The sequence below is a fragment of the Salmo trutta genome, chromosome 22 (assembly GCF_901001165.1).
Source record: "Salmo trutta chromosome 22, fSalTru1.1, whole genome shotgun sequence".
Lineage (NCBI taxonomy): Eukaryota > Metazoa > Chordata > Actinopteri > Salmoniformes > Salmonidae > Salmo > Salmo trutta.
This window is the reverse complement of record NC_042978.1, coordinates 46,019,462-46,037,978: the sequence shown is the minus strand read 5'-3', so window position 1 is coordinate 46,037,978 and position 18,517 is coordinate 46,019,462. Positions and strand designations below refer to the sequence as shown.

Below are 18,517 nucleotides of genomic sequence, written 5' to 3'. Positions count from 1 at the left end.
TTACTATTTTCTACATTGTAGAATAATAGTGAAGACATCAAAACTATGAAATAACACATGGAATCATGTAGTAACCAAAAAAAGGGTTAAACGAATTCAAATATATTTCAAATTAGCCACACTTTGCACACTCTTGGCATTCTTTCACCCAGCTTCACCTGGAATGCTTTTCCAACAGTCTTGAAGGAGTTCCCACATATGCTGAGCACTTGTCGGCTGCTTTTCCTTCACACTGCAGTCCAACTCATCCCAAACCATCTCAATTGGGTTGAGGTCGGGTGATCTGATGCAGCACTCCATTCTTCTTGGTCAAATAGCCCTTACACAGCCTGGAGGTGTGTTGGGTCATTGTCCTGTTGAAAAACAAATGATAGTCCCACTAAGTGCAAACCAAATGGGATGGCGTATCGCTGCAGAATGCTGTGGTAGCCATGCTGGTTAAATATGCCTTGAATTCTAAATAAATCAAAGACGGTGTCACCAGCAAAGCACCCCCACCCAATCAGACCTCCATGCTTCACGGTGGGAACCACACAGGTGGAGATAATCCGTTCACCTACTCTGCGTCTCACAAAGACACGGCGGTTGGAACCAAAAATCTCAAATTTGGACTCATCAGACCAAAGGACAGATTTGAAACGGTCTAATGTCCATTGCTTGTGTTTTCTTGTCCCAAGCAAGTCTTCTTATTGGTGTCCTTTGGTAGTGGTTTCTTTGCAGCAATTTGGCCATGTAGGCCTGATTCACAGAGTCTCCCTGAACAGTTGATGTTGAGATGTTCTTGCCATAATATGGACTTGGTATTTACAAAATAGGGCTATCTTCTGTATACCACCCCTACCTTGTCACAACACAACTGAAGGAAATATCACAAATTCACTTTTAATTGAAATGCATTCCAGGTGACTGCCTCAAAGTTGGTTGAGAGAATGTCAAGTATGCAAAGCTGTCAAGGCAAAGGGTGGCTACTTTGAAGAATCTCATATAAAACATTTTGATTTAACACTTGTTTACTACATGATTGTGTGTTACCTCATAATTTCGACGTCTTAGCTATTATTCTACAATGTAGAAATAAAAACCCTTGAATGAGTAGGTGTGTCCAAACTTTTGAATGGTACTGTATACATCTGCAACATGTAAAGTGTTGGTTATTTTATTTAACCAGGCAAGTCAGTTAAGAACAAATTATTATTTACAATGACAGCCTACCGGGGAACTATGGGTTAACTGCCTTGTTCAGGGGAAGGACAGATTTTCACCTTGTCAGCTCGGGGATTCGATCCAGCAACTTTTCAGTTACTGGCCCAACGCTCTAACCACTAGGCTACCTGCCACCTCCAGTTTGATTAGCTGAAATGAAAAATCTCAGAAATTGTGTGCACAAATTACTTTACATCCCTGTTAATGAGCATTTATCCATTTCCAAGATAATCTATCTACCTGACAGGTGTGGCATATCAAGAAGCTGATTAAACAGCATGATCATTACAAAGGTTCACCTTGTGCTGGGGACAATAAAAGGCCACTCTATGTGCAGTTTTGTCACACAACACAGATGTCTCAAGTTGAGGGTGTGTGCAATTGGCATGCTGACTGCAGGAATGTCCAACAGAGCTGTTGCCAGAGAACTGAATGTTTATTTCTCTACCATAAGCTGCCTCAAGTCGTTTTAGAGAATTTGACAGTATGCCCAACTGGCCTCACAACCACAGACCACATGTAACCACGCCAGCCCAGGATCTCCACGTCCGGCTTCTCCAACTTCGGGATCGTCGGAGACCAGCCACCCGGACAGCTGATGAAACAGGAGTATTTATGTATGTACTAAAGCCCTTTTGTGGGGGAAAAACATATTGGCCATTCATTTATCCATAAATTAGAACCTAATGAATTTATTTAAATTGACTGATTTCCTTATATGAACTGTAACTACGTAAAATCGTTAATTGTTGCATGTTGCGTTTGTATTTTTGTTCAGTATAAGTATGAAAAGGTATGCACAGCCGTAGTTATGTAGGATGAATGTAATTGTGATATCTAGAGATATTGTAGTACTTTCTATATGACAGCTGCTTCTGTAATACTTGTTTTTTTGCAGATATTTGCAATCCATCTCAAATTGAGGTTTAAAACTTCAAAAACTATTGTGAATTCATATTTGTCTGTTGCCATACAAGTTGAGCCCACATGATGGTAGTAGACTACAAGCTCATGAGGACCTGTGATTGGCCCAGTTGGAATACAAAGACACTAGGCCAGCCCAGTAAAATGCTAAGGCACCTGGCCCGGAGAGTCGACCAGGGTACAGCACTACTGCCAAAGACATTACAGCAGAAGTGTCAAACACATTTTGTCCCGGGGGCCACATTTGCCGGGGGGCCGCACAGAAAATTGGTTACATTTCCTCGCCGTCAAAATTGAAAAAAATGGTCCTATCTCTGTCGTTTTTGGAATTTTCGATTCTCCCTGACTGTCTTGCTCAGTGATTCTCAACTGGTGGGCCACGGCCCAAATTTGGGTCTCAGGAGGTTATGAATGGGATGTTGGTGTCTGAGTTAAAAAAAAAAAAAAAAAAAACGTTTTTTAAACCAGGTAGGAAGTGTGTAAAAAATGATAAATAATTTAATCTCTACATTTTTTATTCTATCACAGTATTTCAAATATAGAGCTATTAGCAGTGCTATTTCGGTTGATTTGTGGTCGCAAACCAGTGCGTTTTATTAACGTTCTTCATCAAGAATATGGGCTAAATTTTATTATTAATGAAAGAGGTGAGAATGTTGTTCCCGTGTCATTAATATAGCAAAAATACTTTTCCAGATTGTATTTTGGCGACGCAAATATCACATTGCAACTGAGACAACCTGGTTCAATTTGGGTCCCGATGCAAAAACAGTTGAGAACCACTGATCTAGCTTTCAATTAGATGATAATTAGTGAGAAACTGTATGAATGTAAGTACATTATCATTACTACACAGTTTAGATTTGGTTTTAGTCATTTTGAAGTACATTGAGTTCGTTGACCACCAAAAGTGAAATGTATTTTTTTGGGGGGGGGGGGGGGGGGGGGTGTAATTCCATTCATTCCTATGGAGGACTGCTTCTACCGGTGGCTTCAAAGCCTTTCACCACTGGCCAACACATAGCATCAGCAATCAAGGGTTTATACACGGAACAAAAATATAAACACAACATGTAAAATGTTGGTCCCGTGTTTCATTAGCTGGAATAAAAGATCCCAGAAATGTTCCATATGCACAAAATGCATATTTCTCTCAAATTCTGTGCACAAATTTGTTTACATCCCTGTTAGTGAGCATTTCTCATTTGCTAAGATAATGCATCCACCTGACACGTGTGGCATATCAAGAAGCTGATTAAACAGCATGATCATTACACAGGTGCACCTTGTGCTGGGCACAATAAAAAGCCACTAAAATGTGCAGTTTTGTCACACAACAATGCCACAGATCTCTCAAGTTTTAAGGGAGTGTGGAATTGGCATATTCACTGCCGGAATGTCCACCAGAGCTGTTGCCAGAGAATTTAATGTTAATTTCTCTACCATAAGCCGCCTCTTATGTCGTTTTTAGAAAATGTGGCAGTACGTCCAACCAGCTTGATAACTGCAGACCACGTCTAACCACACCAGCCCAGGACCTCCACGGCTTCTTCACTTGACAGATCGTCTGAGACCAGCCACCTGGACAGCTGATGAATCTGTGGGTTTGCACAACTAAATAATTTCTGCACCAACTGTCAGAAACCGTCTCAGGGAAGCTCATTTGGGTGCTCATCGTCCTCACCAGGGTCTTGACCTGACTGTAGTTCAGCATCGTAACCGATTTCAGTGGGCAGATGCTCACCTTCGATGGCCACTGGCACACTGGAGAAGTGTGCTCTTCATGGATGAATCCTGTTTTCAACTGTACCGGGTAGATGGCAGACAGCGTGTATGGCGTCAAGTGGGCGAGCGGTTTGCTGATGTCAACGTTGTGACCAGAGTGCCCTATGGTGGCGGTGGGGTTATGGTATGGGCAGGCATAAACAACGGACAACGAACACAATTTCATTTTATCGATGGCATTTTGAATGCAGAGAGATACCGTTACGAGATCCTGAGTCCCATTGTCGTGCCATTCGTCTGCCTCCATCACCTCATGTTTCAGCATGATAATGCACGGCCCCATGACACAAGGATCTGTACACAATTCTAGGAAGCTGAAAATGTCCCAGTTCTTCCATGGCCTGAATACTCACCAGACATGTCACCCATTGAGCATTTTGTTCAGTGTAGATATCGTGTTATCATGTTTGTCCTTCTTGAGCCGCCGTAGCAACAACATAGCCAGTATACACTTCTTCAAAATAGTCCGAATGAATCTAACATAAATCTGTAATTAATTTTTATGTTTTTGCAGAGGTCTTAGTCACGCAATTTTACATCTGAAATGTTTGGCGCAGTTATTCTCAAGTGAAAAAATGTGAATTAAAACTAGTCGCGTCTCTGTGAATGACAACAAACACTTAATTGAAGAATCGCCCCCATAGTTCCCACTCCTACTATGAGTACTACTAGGAGTACTACTGTTGACCAATCACTGGTGAAGGGATGTAGACTTCGGCTAACGAACTTGATTTACCTCAAGAAAAAATGTGCTCGTACCCAAAAACGTCTCAAAATATGGTCATAATATATAGGCAAACTGTTTTGACTGGGAAGCATGTGACATGCTTAATGGTAAGTCCGCCACTGGTTCTAGGGAGGTGGTGAGCTAAACTCATACTCAGAAACACAGTTATCAGGTCCAACGATCGTCTTGCGTCGAACTACGCATGCGCAAGCAGGTCAAATCAAAGCCACCTGTTTGTCACTTTCACGTGGTTGGAGTAATAACATGTTAAGCTACATAAGACATTGGCTAGAAACTAGGGTGTGCTTTATAGGTAAACATATTTTTATCTTTATATTTACTAAGAAATATATATTTTTTTTTACACTTCTCAAACCCCAGCCTGGTCTGCCAAGTCTGCTTCGCAAGCGTTGCCGGAAGTCTTGTGATGTTGCGCCTCTGGGTTTGAGAGATTGTACTACTGCTGTTCCACAGCTGCATCCTGTGTGGAGGTGAAAAGGGGATGAAGAGATGAAGGATATCCTGAGCTGACAAAATGGGCGTGGCAGATCTTACTACGTCTGGATAAGTATTTTACACTATCAATTTAACCACATATGTTATATCAGTCTGTCAGTCGATGACATGGCACGCGACCATGGGTTGATTGACGCTATATCGCAACCTAATAGATTATAAACTGGGTGGTTCAAAGCCTGACTGCTGATTGTCTGACAGTCGTGGTATATCCCACCGTATACCACAGGTATGACGAAACATTTTATTTTCACTGCTCTAATTACGTTGGTAACCAGTTTGTAATAGAAATAAAGCACCTCTGGAGTTTGTAGTATGTGGCCAATATACCACGGCTAAAGGTCTGTATCCAGGCACTCCGTGTTGCCTCGTGACCAAGAACAGCCCTGAGCCGTGGTATATTGGCCATATTGGTGGCTACTTTGAAGAATCTCAAATATTAAATATTGTTTAACACTTTTTTTTGGTTACTTCCATATGTTTTATTTCATAGTTTTGATGTCCTCACTATTATTCTACAATGCTGTAAATAATAAAGAAAAACCATTGAATGAGTAGGTGTGGTCAAACTTTTGACTGGTAATTTACTGTACGAGTCGTTAGAAAATCCATATATAAATTGTTAGGATCGTAAGAAAATCCATGCGTGAAATATGAACGTAAACGTGACATTTCATCAGTGAACATACAAACACCATGTTACGATTACGGACTAAACTGTTATCCTTGAACAAATCGTGTGTTGCAATTCTGACGTACAATGATACCTTTCCGAGTTTTGGCACTATCATCTCACAACAGCAAAAAAGCATTTACCAAACGGCCTGTGGGGAGCGCTACCCGAACGAGCCTAACACGGTATGAAAAACGGAAGTCGGGGAAACCGGAAAGAGACATCCTGCACGTTTTCAAGTTAACAGTCTCCAGTTTGCTTCACATTTAGGTAGCTAATGTAATGCATTTGTTTGCCAGCGCAAGTCTAGATAGCACTAGCTGTGTTATGCCTACAACAGTGAAGTTTCAGTCCGCTAGGAATAAAATGACGGCCTCCTGTGGGGACTGGGATTAAAAATGAAAAATACACATCACAACAAGAGACACCACAACACTACATAGAGACCTAAGACAACAACATAGCATGGCAGCAACACATGACAACACAACATGGTAGCAGCACAGAGATGACCAGTTTACAGAGGAGTATAGAGTGCAGTGATGTGTCTTATAAGGAGCATTTGGTGGCTAATCTGATGGCCGAATGGTAAAGAACATCCCCATGCATGCACCAAAATATGACTAATTCAATATTGCACCATCCCATGTCTGGGCTCTGTCTGCAATCATAACCAGTTGTAGGGAAAGGGCGATACCTAGTCAGCTGTACAACTGAATGCATTCAACTGAATTAGAGAGGGGCGGGGGGCTGCCATAATCGACATCAACGTCTTCGGCGCCCGGGGAACAGTAGGTTAACTGCCTTGCTCAGGAACAGAATGACAGATTTTTACCTTGTCAGATTTTTACCTTGTCAGATTTGATTCAGCAACCTTTCAGTTACTGGCCCAACACTCTAACCGCTAGGCTATCAGGAATAATGAAACATAGAATAATAAGCAATATTTGGTGAATCTATGAATTATGTATGACCACTGGATTCTTAGCCACTCAAAATATTTTTTTGAATATTTTGATATTTATTTAATCACTCAATCTTGCCAAATAATATTTTGTAGGAGGGGTTAATATGAATTTAAAATAATGTGACATGATTTATATGAATCGGTTCATGAACATACAGACTTTGAAATGAACAAGGGAGAGGTTAAACAGTCTGGCATAAGCTTTTCCCCAAACTTTACAATAACTCTGTTGCTGTGGTCTTAGGTAGTCTCCCTATAGGTTCTTCCCTCCATTGCAACACTGCTGCCCAGTTGAAGAGCTTGTGATGTCCATGCAGCACCACAGCACCATGCGCCTTCGGGAAAAACACCCCTCAGTCTCAGAAGATGCCCTTCTGGAGGCATACAGTCATAGTCATTATACCCTAATGTAGACCTCTTTGCCTACTAGCCAAGTAAAGTGCAGAGCATGCGTGATGCGTGTAGTTCGTCACTCCAACATATCTGAACATCTAATTCATCCTTCGTTCAGTTCAGTCACTATGTCATCCATTCAGTCTTTTGTCTTGAGTTGCAATAGGAACTAAATCAAAGAGAATTGAACAGTCTTATCCGTATGTTTATTGAAATCCATGTGTGTATTCCAAATTATCTCAATTCTCCAAAGTTCTTTAGCCTATCACTTTATTAATTAAATGTTTAATTTAGTCCTATCCACATAAAAAATAGGCCTTCAACTTGTAGGCATTGCAATTTAGGCTATAATTTTGGGTACTGGTGTCTTGCGGAATAAATGTATGACTTTATTTGTGTTTTATAACTATTTTTATTATGAGGTTCCCTTTAAAAAGAGACCCTAGCTCACAGGCCGCTAAATATAGCAGAGAGAACAGTCTATGACTAGGGTGGCTGGAGTCTTTGACAATTTTTAGGGCCTTCCTCTGACAACACCTAGTATAGAGGTACTGGATGGCAGGAAGCTTGGCCCCTCTGTAGTGCCTTGTGGTCGGAGGCCGAGCAGTTGCCATACCAGGCAGTGATGCAACCAGTCAGGATGCTCTCGATGGTGCAACTGTAGAACCTTTTGAGGATCTGAGGACCCATGCCAAATCTTTTCAGTCTTCTGATGGGGAATAGGTTTCATTGTGCCCTCTTCACAACAGTCTTGGTGTGCTTGGACCATGTTAGTTTGTTGGTGATGTGGACACCAAGGAACTTGAAGCTCTCAACCTGCTCCACTACAGCCCGCGTCGATGAGAATGGAGGTGTGCTCGGTCCTCCTTTTCCTGTAGTCCACAATCATCTCCTTTGTCTTGCTCACATTGGCCTACAGTCTGTGCTCCCAAATACTGGAGAAAGTGTGACATGATCACCACAATAGGCCCACGTGGCTGTAAAAACAAATTATGCAATTATATGGCCATTAAATAACACAACAGCATGGCATATTTAGCTTGCGGAATAGGCCTAGCCTGAACAATATTTACTTTCTATTTTGCAGCTCAGGCGGTTATTCTAGACAAGGCTCTTCTGTGTCATTCTCACACAAGTCATTTGCTAAAGGCCCAAGCCTATACTAAGTCATCTACTGGTATAACGCCATTATTGAATGCAGTTCTAAAACACGCTCTAGACTTTTATTTTGGAAATAAAACCGGAAGCTGTAAAGCAACTCTAAGGTCTGGGCTAGAGTTGCTAAATTGTCTAGCTACATTCGGTTCATGTCCTTTACTGATGACACATTACTGACAAAAGTTTGTACTTATAAAAAATATCTGTAACCGAGTAAAGGGAGACAAAGTAAGAATTGAACGTGTAACTGTTCATTCATAGTCATTCACCCATCTGTTCAGAATTATGTTTATTACAGTTCCTCGGTGCTGTCGACTGCACAATGGACAAATTGTTCATTCCAGTGATTCTTTTTAAATCTATAAATGGTATGCACTGCAAGAGTGTGGTACAGTACAACTTATAGAAAGTTATAGAAAAAACTTGGAGTGTAGACATGTACGCAGTGGTGTGAAGTACTTAAGTAAAAAATACTTGAAAGTACTAAAGTATATATTTTTTTTAGGTATCTTTACTTTAGCATTTATATTTTTGACAACTTTTACTTCACTACATTTCTAAAGAAAATAATGTACTTTTTATTCCATACATTATTCCTGAAACCCAAAAGTACTCGTTACATTTAGAATGCTTAAAGGGGTGGGCAATTCCAGTCCTCGAGGGCCTGATTGGTGTCACAGTTTTGCCCCAGGCCCAGTTTTGCCCCAGGCCCAGATTTGCCCCAGGCCCAGCTAACACACCTGACTCCAATAATCACCTAATCATGACCTTCAGTTTACAATGCAATTTGATTAACCAGCTGTGTTTGCTAGAGATGGAGAAAAAGTGTGACACCAATCAGGCCCTCGAGGACTGGAGTTGCCCACCCTGTGAAATTCATACACTTATCAAGAGAACATCTCTGGTCATCCCTATTGCCTCTGATCTGGCGGACTCACTAAACACAAATGCTTCATTTGTAAATTCTGTTGGAGTGTGCCCCTGGCTATCCGTAAATAAATAAAAACTAGAAAATGGTGCGGTCTGGTTTGCTTAATATAAGGAATTTGAAATTATTTATACTTTTACTTTCAATACTTAAGTATATTTTAGCAATTACATTTACTTTTGATACTTAAGTATATTTAAAACCAAATACTTTTAGACTTTTACTCAAGTAGTATTTTACTGGTTGACTTTCACTAGAGTAATTTTTTCTTAACTTATCTTTACTTTTACTCAAGTATGACAATGGGGTACTTTTCCCACCACTGCATGTATGTAGCCTACTTGAAAGCTGTGCTTTCTACAGCCTCCAGACATCACAAGGTTGGAATGCCTAGGTTGTTATCACTGTTTAAAATGACGAAAATGTGAAGCCCCACAAGTGCCTGGTGATAGTGTGGCCTATTGTGATGAATACCAGAGAGAATAGTGATCATTTAGACAACTTCATTTCAACACCCATGTCATTACAATGTCCTGCCTCGAGGTTAGCGCGTTGGGACAGTAATCCGAATGGTTGCCGGTTTAAATGCCAGAGTTTTTAAGAGGTGGAAAAAAAATATAATCTGTTTCTGTGCGCTTGAGCAAGGCATTTAACTTGTCAATGGTGGCCCTGGCCGTGACCCCCCCCCTGCGGGTGTCTTAGGGGGAGTTGGGATATGCAAGAAAAACATTTACATTAAACATTTGTAACAGGACAAATATAAGCAGGGCGGCAGGAATCCGGAACCTTTCTTCTGCTGCAATTTTGTTTCTTTCGAGATTGTATTTGGTCATGTGATTTTGATCAGCCTAGTTAGCTAACGGATAAAAGTAAACATTTCATTCTGTACTAGGTACATTTGTCGACTTTGCACAATAAGAGTTAGACTATAACTTATAATAATGCTGTTGGTGTTATCTGACGAACATAAGGAGCATCTGGGGTTTCTGCCAGAGGTGGACTCTGCGGGTAAATATGACTGTTAGCATGACAGCTAGCTAACGTTACCAGCTGTCATTACACTAACTAAATCAACGCTAGATTCATTGTGTTTTAAAGTTATTAAACCAGCGAATACAGTGCAACATTATGAGTCTTGATCCAACATACATTCATAGATTGTCCTGTCTGTTGTCGAGATGTTATTCTAGCTGACGTTAGCTACTTCCGTAACGTTACTGTGCCTGTCCAGAAACAACCTAGCTACATATTCCCCTTGAGTGGATGTGAAATGACTGATGGGTAAAGCAATATGTCAAATCCACTAGACTATCAGAGAGCAAGGGGATGCTCATATATATCCCTAGGCGGGATAGGTGCTATGTCCCTCTATATATATCTATATCCCTAGGTGGGATAGGTGCTATGTCCCTCTATATATATATATATCCCCAGGCGGGATAGGTGCTATGTCCCTGATATATATCCCCAGGCGGGATAGGTGCTATGTCCCTGATATATATCCCCAGGCGGGATAGGTGCTATGTCCCTGATATATATCCCCAGGCGGGATAGGTGCTATGTTCCTGATATATATCCCCAGGCGGGATAGGTGCTATGTCCCTGATATATATCCCCAGGCGGGATAGGTGCTATGTCCCTGATATATATCCCTAGGCGGGATAGGTGCTATGTTCCTGATATATATCCCCAGGCGGGATAGGTGCTATGTCCCTGATATATATCCCCAGGCGGGATAGGTGCTATGTTCCTGATATATATCCCCAGGCGGGATAGGTGCTATGTTCCTGATATATATCCCCAGGCGGGATAGGTGCTATGTCCCTGATATATATCCCCAGGCGGGATAGGTGCTATGTCCCTGATATATATCCCTAGGCGGGATAGGTGCTATGTCCCTGATATATATCCCTAGGCGGGATAGGTGCTATGTCCCTGATATATATATCCCTAGGCGGGATAGGTGCTATGTCCCTGATCTATATCCCTAGGCGAGATAGGTGCTATGTCCTTACATGTTCTGTTTAAAGGCGAATTGGCTGTGGAAACCAAAACAGCCAAATACTCAATCTAAATGTGAATCGATACTCATGGTTCCCATTACTTTCATATCACATAAAAATAGCAACTGTGTATTTTTCAGTGACAACACGTTTGTGGTGTCTGTCTTACGTTTATTTACACACTGACACCGGTATTCAGAGACGCAGATCGCTAATTCTCACAGGTCTGTAACATGGAAATATGGCCGTGTGGGAGCCCTAATCCTATAAAAGTTGTGTAGTAATTTAACCTTTTTCATTTTTGAAAATGATTTCTCGCTGATATGAAATATACGTTCCTTAGGTTTCCAGAATCGTACCACAAGCGATGCGTATTAATATTTAGAGCAAGCGTCGGCCCTGGTCCGAGAAGATACTTTAGTCAATAGGCGCTAACATAATTAGTCCTTGGACAATACGGAGTAACATTAGGCTCCTTTAGTCTGTTATTGGGCTAGCCGGGGCAGCCGCTAGTGGGCTCTATGGTCCCAGACTTTAACGCCCACTAGCTGCTGCCCAGGCTAGTGGGCTCTATGGTCCTAGACTTTAACGCCCACTAGCTGCTGCCCAGGCTAGTGGGCTCTATGGACCTAGACTTTAACGCCCACTAGCTGCTGCCCAGGCTAGTGGGCTCTATGGACCTAGACTTTAACGCCCACTAGCTGCTGCCCAGGCTAGTGGTAGGCTAATGGTTATCTGGACAGGAGTCACAAGATCATTGCCACAAGTTTGAGAGGTAACATTTCTTGTTTTTGGTTATCAGTGGTTGGTGAATTTGGACGAATAGCGGTTGAGTTCCTGCGAAAGGGAACAAACCCTAAGATCTATGAGGGGGCTGCCAGTAAGTTTCCAAACTTGTATAATTCTTCCTACAAAACATTTTATCCATGTATAGTTGTCATTCCATTAAATTGTTCAATATGTTTTACATGGTAGACTTGTAGCTAACTAGTTTCCCCTCCTCACTGTGTCCTTCAGGGAAGCTGAGTGTTGACGCAGAGACTGTACAGCATGGTGTGGAGGGACTCATGTACCTGCTCACCGAGAGCTCCAAACTCATGGTGAGTGGGTACCTAGAGCCTACCCTATACCCTTCCTACACCTAACACACTGAGTGATGACAAGTTAGACAGAGGAGCGTGCTAGTCTCTAACTAGCACACTTACATTGAGGCAGCTCTCGGAAGAGTTCGGAAAACCAGTTTTTTTGAGTTTGGAATGAACTGCCATGGTAAGGATGTTCTCTGCCTTGTGTATGTGTTGCAGATCTCTGAGGTGGACTTTCAGGACTCGGTGCTGGTGCTGGGCTTCACCGAGGTGCTGAACCAGCTGCTGCTGCAGCTCTACCTGGAAAACAGGAAGGAGATCCGACATATCCTCGGTGAACTCACCCCCTCACTGCCACACTACCACAACCTGGAGTGGCGGCTGGACGTGCAGGTACTGTGTTGTTCGTTTGTTTCCTCTGTCTGTCAGTCTCTCTGTTGGCCTGTCTATGTGTGTGCTTTTTTTGTGTGTGCTGGGTTGCTAAATCTGCGGTTTCCCTGCCACATTGGGATACTTTTGACAACGATGTCGCGGGTGAAAATGTATTGCTTGTGGGTTTTTGGCCTACTTCTAAGTTGCACCGGTCAATCACAATTGCTGATCAGTTGTTAGAATGCATTAGATTGACGGTAACAGTCAGTCAGATTAGGATACAGGGGGGGAAATAACAATGTCTGTTGTTGACAAGCATATTCAGTTCATATCTATATTATTCATATTTAATTCATTGATTGAAAGTATGACCCCATCCTCAGTAGCCTATTTCAGCAGGCTATTGGGAAACACAACTCAAAATCGCCTCGCTATTCATGTTCCGGGTAGCCTCTGAGAATAACGTTGAGGCTTACATGGTGACTGAGTTCATCAGGAAGTGTATAGGGGATGTTCTTCCCACTGTGACCATTAAAACCTACCCAAACCAGAAACCGTGGATAGATGGCAGCATTCACGCAAAACTGAAACCGTGAACCACAGCATTTAACCATGGCAAGGTGACTGGAAATATGGCTGAATACAAACAATGTAGTCTTGAAACATGTGGGGACAGCGGACTGGGATAGGGAGAGATTGAATATGTTCATAACCACACCAGCCAGCTGGTCTGCGCATGCTCTGAGGACGCGGCTAGGAATGCCGTCTGGGCCGGCAGCCTTGCGAGGGTTAACACGCTTAAATGTATATGGCAGGGTCTACAGACAATCACGGACTACAAAAGGAAAACGGCTACGTCGTGGACACTGACATCTTGCTTCCGGACAAGCTAAACACCTTCGCCCGCTTTGAGGATAACACAGTGTCACCGACGCTGCCCGCTAAGAACTGTGGGCTCTCCTTCTCTGTGGCCGGCGTGAGTAAGATATTTAAACATGTTAACCCTCACAAGGCTGCCGGCCCAGACTGCATCCCTAGTCGCATCCTCAGAGCATGCGCAGACCAGCTGGCTGGTGTGGTTATGGACATATTCAATCTCTCTCTATCCCAGTCTGCTGTCCCCACATGCTTCAAGATATACACCATTGTTCCTGTTCCCAAGAAAGTGAAGGTAACTGAACTAAATGACTATCGCCCCGTAGCACTCACTTCTGTCATCATGAAGTGCTTTGAGAGACTAGTTAAGGATCATATCACCTCCACCTTACCTGACACCCTAGACCCACTTCAATTTGCTTACCGCCCCAATAAATCCACGACGACGCAATCGCCTGCACACTGCCCTATCCCATCTGGACAAGAGGAATACCTATGTAAGAATGTTGTTCATTGACTATAGCTCAGTCTTCACCATAGTAGCCTCCAAGCTCATCATTAAGCTTGAGGTCCTGGGTCTGAACCCTGCCCTGTGTAACTGGGTCCTGGACTTCCTGATGGGCCGCCCACCAGATGGTGAAGGTAGGAAACAACACCTCCACTTCACTGATCCTCAACACTGGGGCCCCACAAGGATGCGTGCTCAGCCCCCTCCTGTACTCCCTGTTCACCCATGACTGGTGGCTACACGCCCCCCAACTCAATCATCTAGTTTCCAGGTGACACAACAGTAGTAGGCTTGATTACCAACAATGACAAGACGGCCTACAGGGAAGAGGTGAAGGCTCTGGGAGTGTGATGCCAGGAAAATAACATCTCACTCAATGTTAACAAAACAAAGGAGATGATTGTGGACTTTAGGAAACAGCAGAGGGAGCACCACCCATCCATATGGATGGGACAGCAGTGGAGAAGGTGGAAAGTTTTTAAGTTCCTCGGCGTACACATCACTGACAATCTGAAATGGTCCACCCACACAGACAGTGTGGTGAAGAAATTCGCCTTGGCCCCTAAGACCCTCAAACTTTTACAGATGCATAATTGAGAGCATCCTGTCGGGCTGCATCACCGCCTGGTACGGCAACTGCACCGCCCACAACCGCAGGGTTCTCCGGAGGGTGGTATGGTCATCCCAACGCATCACCGGGGGCAAACTACCTGCCCTCCTGGACACCTACACCACCCAATGTCACAGGAAGGCCAAAAAGATCATCAAGGACATCAACCACCCGAGCCACAGCCTGTTCACACTGCTACCATTCAGAAGGCGAGGTCAGTACAGGTGCATCAAAGCTGGGACCGAGAGACTGAAAAACAGCTTCTATCTCAAGGCCATCAGACTGTTAAACAGCCATCATTAGCCGGCTACCACCCGGTTACTCAACCCTGCACCTTAGAGGCTGCTGCCCTGTGTACATAGACATATACAGCACCAGTCAAAAGTCCTCATTCAAGGGTGTTTCTTTATTTTGACTATTTTCTACATTGTAGAATAATAGTGAAGACATCAACATTAGTCATTTAGTCATTTAGCAGACGCTCTTATCCAGAGCGACTTACAGTAGTGAATGCATACATTTCATACATTTATTTTTTGTTTTTTTTCTGTACTGGCCCCCCGTGGGAATCGAACCCACAACCCTGGCGTTGCACACACCATGCTCTACCAACTGAGCTACAGGGAAGGCTAATAACACATATGGAATCATGTAGTAACCAGAAAAGTGTTAAACGAATCAAAATATATTTTAGATTCTTCAAAGTAGCCGCCCTTTGCCCTGATGACAGCTTTGCACGCTCTTTGCTCGTCCTAATATTTATATTTCATAATTCCATTCTTTAACTTTTTTAGGTTTGTGTTTTGTTGTGAATTATTAGATATTACTGCACTGTTGGAGCTAGGAACACAAGCATTTCACTACACCTGCAATAACATCTGCTAAATATGTGTATGCGATCAAATTTTGATTTGATAAATTATTCTGTCAATTTGAACTAAGCAAGCTGCTAAATCGTTTAGCCTACGTCTTGCCTAGGCTACTGTAGGCGATCTGAAATCAGATGTAGTTCTATCAGGGGCTATAGTCTGCCTGCATCTCGTTAAGCAAACCATGGCAAGGGTGAGTTACTATCATAAACCTAGATTTTACTCTGTAGCCTATGCCTATTGAAAGGACAAGTTAATCTCGCAGAAAGGCCATTTTATACATTTATTTAATTATATATATTTTTGTCTTAACATCTGGCATAATTGCCAGAAAATAGCTTAACATTTGTTTTTTGGAAGTTCGTTCAAGTGTTTCTTGTGCAGAGGTTTCGAGGTCCTCTGTCCAACTCACTCAATCTCCTGTTAGATTTATCTGTAGTTATGCACATGTGCAAAAGGGATTTATTTACAATTATAAACCGGGCTCGAGGCCGTAATGCTGATTGGCTGAAAGCCGTGTTATATAAGACTATATACCATGGGCATGACACAATTGTTACTGTTCTAATTACATTGGTAACTAGTTTATAATAGCTAAGGCACCTCAGGGGTTTGTGGTATATGGCCAATATACCTTGGCTAAGGGCTGTATTCTTGCGACATATTCAAATTCCTTTATTACGTCACCTCCTAGCTTGCAATAATTTTGATGAAAACCAAATGTTGCTTCTAACGTCATTACAAGTTACGTCGATATTCCTGCTTAATTGGCTTGATAACGTCATGGAAAAAGAGTTTATTGAACAAATGTGGCGATTCCACTTGCTGCAATTTTTGGGGGGAGAGGGGCTAGTTAGACCTGGCAACCGTGTGTGAGTGAAGTCTTTCTGTGTTTCTCTCTTTGATGGTACATCAATTCAGTTTGTAAAAAAAGTCCCTCTCCCATCTCTCTCCACTAGCTGGCCAGTCGTGCCCTCCGGCAGCAGGTTAAGCCTACAGTGACTATGAAGCTGCACCTGGAGGAGAGTGGAGGAGATAAGAGCGCTAAGGTACTACAGACTGACCCTGCCACCCTGATGCACCTCATCCAGGAGCTGGAGAAAGCCCTGGCTGAGCTCAAGACCACCCATTGCCGCAGGATCCTACGCAACATCAAATAGGGTCCTCTGACTGATACAACTATTGTCCGTTATTGAACTGGGACATCACTGATCTGGACGCGTGCAACATCAAATAGAGTCCCTTGGACAAAGATTCCTGTGCAACATCAAACAGGGTTCTATTCCTTGACCCCGGAACCCTATGTAAGCGCAAATAGGGTCCCCCCCGACATGAAATTATTTCTCAACATTGAATTGAGCACTGCCAGCAGAGGGCGCTACAGCTTACCCTGCATCAGGAATAGCAGGGATAGGAAATGGGCCGCTTTCACATAGGATAAAACTTTGATGCCAAAAATGCTTACGTCTCCTTGTCTCCTTTTTTACTTTATCTGTTTGGATCAAGACCCGTAGCCACAGTGTCTCAGAGTAGGAGAGCTGATCTAGGATCAGTTTAGCCTTTTAGATCATAATGAATCAGATTTATATGGACAGATCCTAGATCAGCTCTCACCTACTCTGAGACGCTTTGTGGACACAGGCCCTGGGAGAGCTGATCAGGATAAGTGAAATAAAAATGGCAGAGGCCACCTGGGGTATGCTATCACCTGTGTAGTTTTATTCCGATCAGGGAGGGAGACAAGGAGACGAGGCCACACTAAGGTGTTTTTGTAAGTCGCTCTGGATAAGAGCGTCTGCTAAATGACTTAAATGTAAATGTGTTGAGATGTAGACGCGTAAAGGCACTGCAATTCTAATTCACTTAGCTAATGGCTATCAAAGTAGTTAAGCTATCACAATAACCAGATCACAATTAGGTGGGAGGTTATTTTGGGCATTTCTAGTGTGGTATGTTGATGGATATTTTCTAACCTTGTGGAAACACAGCACTTGGCAAAAGCCCTCAGTCGTAATCATGCAGTGCTTTTGCATTGAATTTGTATTAGAAAACACAGTTTGAGATCATTGTGAGGGGATGTCGCCAGTGGTTGAAGGGGGAATTGGGCAGCACTGGAAAATGTTTTCCGACGTTGCAACAGTAACCAAGGAAGGGGCGGGCGTAGCGAAGGGTCAATTAAGGAGGAAGATGAGGAGGCGGTGAGAACACAGAATGTGTTCTTTCTGTTATACATCAATTGTTAACTTTGTTTTGTTTTACTTCTGCGTGTCTGACTGATGTATTCTTCCAGGATTTCTGATGATTTGAGTGGCTGAATGTTAGTTTGAATTTTATAAAGCAAAGAAGTTAAAATGTTTACCTGCGACTGTTTCTTGAGCAACAGAGAACAGTATTTAGATATTGCCGTCTATTCATTTTTCAAAGACTGAAGTCAGGTCTTTGTGAGTAAATTTTTTGCCAATAATGTTTTGTGAAGATATGCCTGTTCATTGGTTATAATGCTATTACTTCTCAAATAGGGAGTGATTACACATAAATACCTCCATCGGCAAACTACTAAACAAAACAGCTACTTAGGCCTATCAACTCTTATTTGCTCCTGTTTTTATTTCGAGGTATGTTATCGGTAAAACACCACCATCAGCAAAACGAAAGCAGAAACTTGACTGAGGACTAATTCAACTCCTATGGCAGTCTTAAGACACAGTAGGCCGGAGAATATAGTAGCTGGAAATGAACCTTTGCGGGGGTTGCCCGGCCCAGCCCGATTTCCTTATCACAGCACCTATCCCTCCTATGAAGTTCCTACTGAATGGAATTCTAGCTGGGGGAAGGAACTAGGGGAGAAATAGAACTGGGCCAATATGGCGGCTGGAAAGTTACCGTAACTGTCTTGGCTCCAGACCATACCAGATAGAAT

General features: G+C 42.8%; 1 protein-coding gene across 1 annotated transcript; it reads left to right on the top strand.

The window, feature by feature from the left end:
• The first annotated feature begins 10,103 nt into the window (after nt 1-10,103).
• commd2 (COMM domain containing 2) lies at nt 10,104-17,953 on the top strand. The gene is made up of 5 exons (XM_029708173.1): nt 10,104-10,282; nt 12,080-12,157; nt 12,295-12,377; nt 12,582-12,755; nt 16,557-17,953. The coding sequence occupies exons 1-5, from the start codon at nt 10,216-10,218 to the stop codon at nt 16,755-16,757; spliced, it is 603 nt and encodes a 200-aa protein (XP_029564033.1). The 5' UTR covers nt 10,104-10,215; the 3' UTR covers nt 16,758-17,953.
• Nucleotides 17,954-18,517: the final 564 nt, after the last annotated feature.